At 39.4% G+C, this 6906-nt stretch overlaps 2 protein-coding genes across 3 annotated transcripts in view; both read right to left on the reverse strand.

The window, feature by feature from the left end:
* ift52 (intraflagellar transport 52 homolog (Chlamydomonas)) overlaps nucleotides 1–3322 on the reverse strand; it is a 4151-nt gene extending 829 nt beyond the window's left edge. The window contains exons 1-13 of one of the 2 annotated variants that reach the window (XM_032512671.1): nucleotides 3171–3322; nucleotides 2598–2766; nucleotides 2370–2457; nucleotides 2057–2186; nucleotides 1860–1935; nucleotides 1611–1682; nucleotides 1392–1518; nucleotides 1208–1291; nucleotides 1009–1077; nucleotides 774–928; nucleotides 589–676; nucleotides 253–361; nucleotides 16–161 (exon numbers count right to left, since the gene is read on the reverse strand). In XM_032512671.1, coding sequence (XP_032368562.1) covers nucleotides 16–161; nucleotides 253–361; nucleotides 589–676; nucleotides 774–928; nucleotides 1009–1077; nucleotides 1208–1291; nucleotides 1392–1518; nucleotides 1611–1682; nucleotides 1860–1935; nucleotides 2057–2186; nucleotides 2370–2457; nucleotides 2598–2716 — 1263 coding nt within the window. In that variant the 5' untranslated portion in view covers nucleotides 2717–2766; nucleotides 3171–3322. Of the gene's footprint in view, nucleotides 1–15; nucleotides 162–252; nucleotides 362–588; nucleotides 677–773; nucleotides 929–1008; nucleotides 1078–1207; nucleotides 1292–1391; nucleotides 1519–1610; nucleotides 1683–1859; nucleotides 1936–2056; nucleotides 2187–2369; nucleotides 2458–2597; nucleotides 2767–3082 lie in introns of both variants that reach the window. The other variant, XM_032512670.1, reaches the window with a different exon arrangement.
* Nucleotides 3323–3701: 379 nt separating this feature from the next.
* Nucleotides 3702–6906, reverse strand: part of acot8 (acyl-CoA thioesterase 8) — a 4092-nt gene continuing 887 nt past the window's right edge. The window contains exons 2-6 of the mRNA XM_032512672.1: nucleotides 6373–6509; nucleotides 5793–6018; nucleotides 5394–5551; nucleotides 4800–4991; nucleotides 3702–4212 (exon numbers count right to left, since the gene is read on the reverse strand). Of these exons, the coding sequence (XP_032368563.1) occupies nucleotides 4094–4212; nucleotides 4800–4991; nucleotides 5394–5551; nucleotides 5793–6018; nucleotides 6373–6509 (832 nt within the window). The 3' untranslated portion in view covers nucleotides 3702–4093. The remainder of the gene's footprint in view (nucleotides 4213–4799; nucleotides 4992–5393; nucleotides 5552–5792; nucleotides 6019–6372; nucleotides 6510–6906) is intronic.

Genomic DNA, 6906 nt, shown 5'->3' on the forward strand with positions numbered 1-6906 from the left:
TTTTAAGGTTCTCACCTGATTGAGTTTCTTGAATTCTACAACCTGGAAGAAAATGTGTTCTAAGATGTGCTTGGCATCCCTCTGATCTTTATGCAACTTTGGAGTCACCCCGAGAATTTCACCACATTTCCGCACGTAGAATTCAAGATCGTCGTCTGTGCCTGTAAACAGAACCGGTTAAAGTGAAATAAATTAACATAAATAGAAACCAAACTAGTTTAACATTTTGTTTAGTAAAAATACTGAACTTACATTTATTGGTGAGCTGTGCTAGGCGCACTTTCTCTGATGAGAACGTTTCATCTAGATCAAACAGGTCCAGCATGGGAGGAGGCAAATCACTTAAGGCAGGTGGAAAGACCTAAACAAGACCACACCCATGTCTGGGTTTAAACTTCTGATCCCATGTCAGTTACATATGACTAAAGACATGAAATGTATGAATATGTTGCCTTTTTGCCTATTTGTACTCGTATGTGTTTTTTTTTTGTTTTTATCTTGCAATCCTGACGGCAGATCAAGTTTCTCCATCTGGGATAATAAAGTGACTGAACTGGTTGGGACAGGAATGCAGGACTTGAAACTTACAGCAGGTTGGAGCTGAGGCAGAGGCGTCTCAAACTGTGGTGTGATCAGCTGTAGTGGCTCGATTTTGACGTTAAGCTGCATGTAAGCACTGCAGAGAGCATAACATTTTATAAAATGTTTAGCTATGAAGAAAAACAGAGCAGTGGTGCGAGGATACCCTTCTCACATGTATTTTGCATTCTCACCTGATGACTTGCGGTAAAGTGTCGGTTGACAAATTGAACAAAGACATATCAAAGAGTGAGGTGAAGTCCCTGGGGTTTTCATCACCCTCTTGTAAGCACACTCGGAGCTGTTCTGATAAGCACCCTGTGTCTGGCAGCATGGTGTAATCTGTGATCTGGGGGGGGGACAAGACGGATGTTATCTAATTTCAGAGACAATATTAGCGATGCCCTTCTGTCAAGTGTACCTCCTCACCTCTGGGTCTTCTGCATCAATCTGATTCAGCTGAATATTATCAGCCATGAGCCACTGGAGCACAACATCCTGCAATGACAGGACGTATGACAGGCTGTCGTGCAGAAACATTGACGCTTCACAAATTCCACAGTCGAAAAGAATACTCTTCTACCCTACTGATGTGTTAGTTGACAAAAAAAACGTCAACTGGACTCACCATGATTTTACTGTTCTCCTCTTTGTCTACGTATTGGTCACTGAACATGTGGCAGGAACCCAACACTGCCAGTTTGCCAGCCTCCTTCATAAGATATAAGACATCTTTCAATATCATCTCACAAGTATACATACGTTTGATATGGTCTGGGAATGAGTATTAAAAACTACATTGTGCCTCTGACCTTTCCTCGATGGAAGGCCAGGACAGGCCTGTTGAGGGGGAAGCAGACGGAGCCAGTTGAAAGAACAGCCACTGCAGGCTTCATCACACTCAGTGTGGCACCGTATGGGTACACAAATGTGAGAGCCCTACAAAAAATAAAGACAGAAAAACATGTGTTCAAAACTCAAAAAAGTGGTCCTTAATGTAGTAGATCAGAACATAAAAATGAATCATTTACTGTGCATTGTTTCCAACATTTTCATCTTCAATGTTGCCCGTGACCACTTTGCCAGCAGCCCGACTTATCTCTCTAAACGAGAAAAAGACAGAAAATTGTGACTCTGTGTATCAGCTTAATAACTTATCTATTTAGGAGCAGAACATTCATAACACTAAGTGTGGATGCATACATACAGGCAGCCAGGGAGTTATTGGAATATACAGTATAAAGGTGTGTTTGTATAAGATACTTGCTGTAATGACAAACCTGTTCAATACACCATTGGACACAAGTGCCTCCTTAGGATGGAAGTATTTGTAATACACATTCCTCACAACAGCATCTGCAGCAGTGATGGAGAGAAAGAAAACCGACACTGAATTATTCAATACAATTGTAACCAAAAAAACTACCTATTAGCATACAGCATATGATGTCAACTGTTTACAGATTTAAATATGCACCATTGTTGACCATTATTCCAAACTCCTCCAGGAGAAAGTTGATATTGGTGTCATATTTCATTTCTCCTCCTTCACCAAGCATGACCAGGACATTTCCTCCTCCATCCAGGTAGTGCTTCAGTACCTCCAGCTGATATATATAGATATATAAAATGGGACAACACTGTTAAAACATGCTTGTGTGTGCAGAATTCAGCAGCAAAGTAAAAATTAATTTCAATGTGGCTGCCTATTTACAGTATCTCACATGCAAAGAGCTGCTGTATTGAAATACAAAACATGACATAGCTTTTTTCCTCTTTTGATACATCACCTCTGATGCTGTGAACTTCTCCCTAGGGCCTGCTGTTATCCACAGCTTGGCACCCTTCAGCTTCTCCAAAGACAGCTCTTCCTTCATACTAGAGGAGACAGCATTTATTTTGCAACTATGGGTTTTCTCACTGCGATAATATGGAGCATGTTGTAGTTCGAAGCCAAAGTAACGTTAGCCCTAGACAGCAGAGATGGTCAGCTAGTGTTAACAGTACTAAAATCTTACCTTTGGATTTTCCATTGCGCTCTTAGTTTTTTCTGCATGGATTTGTATCCATTATTCGTAGTAAACAACTCTCTTTTCGAAACATTGAAGACGACAATGTTGTGCTGTTCCTTCTCCATTCTTTATTTGATTCACTCACCAAAGTTGGATCTTATTTGCATCCATACACCTAGAAACAGGTTGTAACTGCAAGTTAGATTCACTCCAACTACGAACTGACCTTAACAGTTAATTCAGCGTTACTATCTTAGGTAACTATGGCTTTAGTTAGCAAGATTATTCAGCGGGTATACGTGACATTTACGTGAATACTTAGCTAGCTAACTTGCAAAGTATATAGCAAAGGTTGTATATTGGTCACTGAAGTAACGTTAATAGGTCCAATTGTTGGGCGCTAGCATACTGTTAGCAAACATAGCTAGCTAGCTAGCTATAGTTTTGTTACTTTACATTAGCAGAGTAGCTGATAGTTTAGATGTCGTTACCTTCCGTTAGCGTTCGAAGTTTTGCTATTGATGTTTCATTTCAATCCTGTTATCTAAAGAGAGATCATAACATTAAAGCCCAAATTACCTCAAAAGCTCTCCTAGCAGTGATGCATGATGGGTACAAATGTGGTAACCAAGGGCACTAACCACATAACAACCAAGTGGTATTGCAGGGGATGGGTGAAAAAAAACGTACTCACAGGAATAGGCTGTAGCCATAGACTGTAGATTATTGATATTAATGGTCTACGGCTATAGCCTACCATAGTTTATATTTAATAATTTCTCACTATTTCTATGGTGTAACGTTGGGACATCAGTTTGAACGTTACATGGCAGCCTCAGCAAAGTAAGGAAATTATGTTAAGACATGGTTGTATTCAATATAAATAGGTAAATAACTAGTTATGCCTATGAAATGCTGTACATCCTGAAATGAATCAATGAGGCTAATACATGTATAAATAAATAGTTGTTTATTTAAAAAAAATAGGACAGCTGCTGGTAATTAGCCTACGTGTGCTAGGCAGACATATACATGTTGGCTAAGTTTCTACTTTCAGACAATTACAATTTTTCACAACTAATCAAAGCCAGCTTTTCCATTATTTGCTGCTGTTGTTGACCATATATTTGTTTGATGCCTTTCCAAAAGTGTGATCATACAAATGGCCATGTTTTGTATTTTTTCCTCATGGTCGGTCAGACCTGGTAGAGCTGTAGCACCTCAATAATTACATCCAAGTCCTTGCAGTACGATTTGGTCATGACATTGTTAAATTTCACATCAACCAATTTTTTATTAGTCACATGAAATCATATAAGGTACAATTCTAGTAAAATTACATGAGCATGAATGAATTCATTCATTTATAAAGAACCTTTTCATTTTTTGATTGGAAATAAATTATGTTTTTTTTCATAAAACAATCATTAATTCATTATTATCTTAAAATCTGTGTTTTTAAATATCAAAACAATGACAGTTAAAAGAAATCTTAAATGTGCTTATAGTTTGCTGGGCTCTGTGAATGGTTTCACTCTCAGGACACCCTCCTGGGAACAGGAGGCAGCCAGCACCCCGTCTCTTCTCCACAGTCGGCCTTGAACCAATCCCCTGCTGCCCCCTGTAGGACACAACACAATCCGCATGTCAGTCACACTCATGTCCAAGCTTTTGACAAGTCGGTTGTCCCACAGTGGGGGAGGGAAGTCAATCCCATGTAAATGTAACTGAATATCTGTACTAGCGCCACTTTCTCCCACAGCTAAAGAGCACTTCTCGCCAACAAAGCAGCACATAAAATGCTAATGTTGGTTCCAGTTTCTTGTATAATGGCAACCGCACTTTAAAGTACCTTTATTTGACGCCATTTTGCTTACTCAGTCTACCATATTATATTATCATTGTCTATTGTTTGCCTGTATTTCTTGTGTGCTTACTTGTTTGTGTGTTTTTGTTTTTTGCTGTTATTGAAAAAATTGCTGCTGCTGTAACAACAATATTTCCCTGTCGTGGGATGAATAAAGTATAAGTAAGTAAGTAAGTGAGTGTCGCCTTGATAATGACATATCTAATGTTCATTTGTGTAACACAGTGAAAAGGTTATGGGTCTTGAAGTTCCTGTAGTGAAAAAAAAAGCCTATTTGTGGTGCGGCTGTGACAGACAGAATAAATAAAGTGCAGCAGATAGGAAGTGAACGACACACTGACCTGCCCACGGGCTCTCACACTCATACAACATCCACTCATCACTGCGGAAAGTGCTGTGGAACCACATGGCGTGGTCCAGGGAGGCTGCGAACTGGGCCCTGTAGTTGGGGTAAGGCAGCAGCGCTGTACCCAGGAATGCAAAGTCTGATACATAAGCAGCAACGCAGCAATGCAGCTTCATGTTGCCTTCGCCTACATAATTACACAAATAAAATGCATTAAAAAAAAAACACACAGTTTAGATGGTATTATACTTTACTTATAGTTTGTTATTTTCATATTGCATTCATTTTTGATTATTTAATTTTCTGCCTGCCTTTAAAATGAAATGCACCCTAATGTTAAAACCTCACAATTCTGTCTATTTCTGTATTCTGAGAATATGTCATTGTGTTTTATGTATCCTATTTTGGCTGCTACAGTAATTCAATATCTCCAATGACTCTCAGTTTCATTTCAACTCAAGAATGGGGCAAATTGAATGCAATATTTGGGAATCGTTTCTGAAAATGCCGCACGATTACCCACCGTAGTATAAAAAGGTACTCAATATTTGTAATTATGCAATGAAATGTGCATTTATTGCAATTTTACCAATATATCCTCGTGCTCGCACCCAGAACAGCATCTTTGGCTCTCTGGCAGCCAGTCTGTAATAGTGTGGTGGGTTGATTGGCTTTATCTCAATGGGGACCTCATTAGCCAGCAGTTTGTTAAGGCCTTGTTTTGATTTCTCTCCTATGTCTGGTTTACTGGGAAACAACAGAAAGAAATACAGTTCATGATTAAAGACCCCAAAGTACTTAATGGAATTGAAATGGCTCTTTTTTTTGGATTAACAGTCCAAAACCCCAAATTATTGTTTACAATCAGATATCATATATAAAGGAATGCAGCAAATCATCACATTTTGAGAAGCTACAATCAGCAAATGTTTAGATACAGTTCATCAACTGAATGATTGCTTAAATCGACTTATCTAAGCAGCTTTACCTGAGATAAAGATGAATGAGTTCTTCTACGGTGAGGAGGTCTTCAGGCTTAGGGACCACCGGCATGGTGAACTGGTGCTGCAGGGGACTCGGCTGCAGCATGTGGAAGGACGCTTGGCAGATGAGTATAGGCTGTCCATGCTGGATGGCCTTCACAGAGCGTACTGTGAAACTGCGACCATCTCTTGTCCGCTCCACTTGGTACAGCACTGGAACCTTAGGATCTCCTGAAAAACAGCCAAAAGACCGGGATTGACTGTGGTCAATTTACTAGATCATTCCATTGATCATGATAGGATTATAGTTGGAAGATGATTTTTTTTTTTGTTTATATTTCTGATGCAGGCCTTTATGTTTACAAAAGCTAAGGTAAAGCACATGGGTCATTGTAACTATTGTTCTAGTCTTCTGTAGTTTTATTCACTATATTAAAAGATAATTTGCATTACCTATTGGGCGTGCAAAGCCAAGCTGAGCCGAGCCGAGCCAGCATGTGCATGGAAACGCTTTAAGAGCCCCCTTATTAATAAATGGGTTCAACTATCGCTGGCCAGCACCTTTGAAATTATGCTACATCTTACCTGCTCGTACAAAGTAGCAGTGGAGAGAATGGGCATAGAGATTATCGCTGACAGATTTGGCAGCAGCAACAAGGGCCTGTCCGATTATTTGACCACCAAACAAACGCTGACTGCGGGGCACCCAGTGGTGCCTTCCTCTGGGGGAAAAACAGAGAAATAATTGTAATATACAGTACATAATGCAGTCTCACTTTATGATGCGTGTGTAACTTTGTCAGTCAGGTATCACAAAAAGTGATATGAGTTTATTGGGAACCCCTATACGCAAATTTCTTACAATCAAATACATTACAGCAGCCATACAGTAGATCTTAACTTTGTGAAGCAAATGAAAAAAATCTTAACATTTTACCAGAAGTTTTGTTTTTTCAAAATTTGAATATTTGAACCTTAAATGGAGTTGTTGTACAACTAACTAGACTGCATAGCCCTTTCTCATGGCAGACATTTTGACTTGTCATTGTAGGAAAAGCACAGTTGAAATTGATTACCTTAACGATGGCTCAGTTCCATCAAGTGTCCCAGTAAACTACT

Source organism: Etheostoma spectabile, chromosome 4 (genome assembly GCF_008692095.1).
Source record: "Etheostoma spectabile isolate EspeVRDwgs_2016 chromosome 4, UIUC_Espe_1.0, whole genome shotgun sequence".
Taxonomy (NCBI): domain Eukaryota; kingdom Metazoa; phylum Chordata; class Actinopteri; order Perciformes; family Percidae; genus Etheostoma; species Etheostoma spectabile.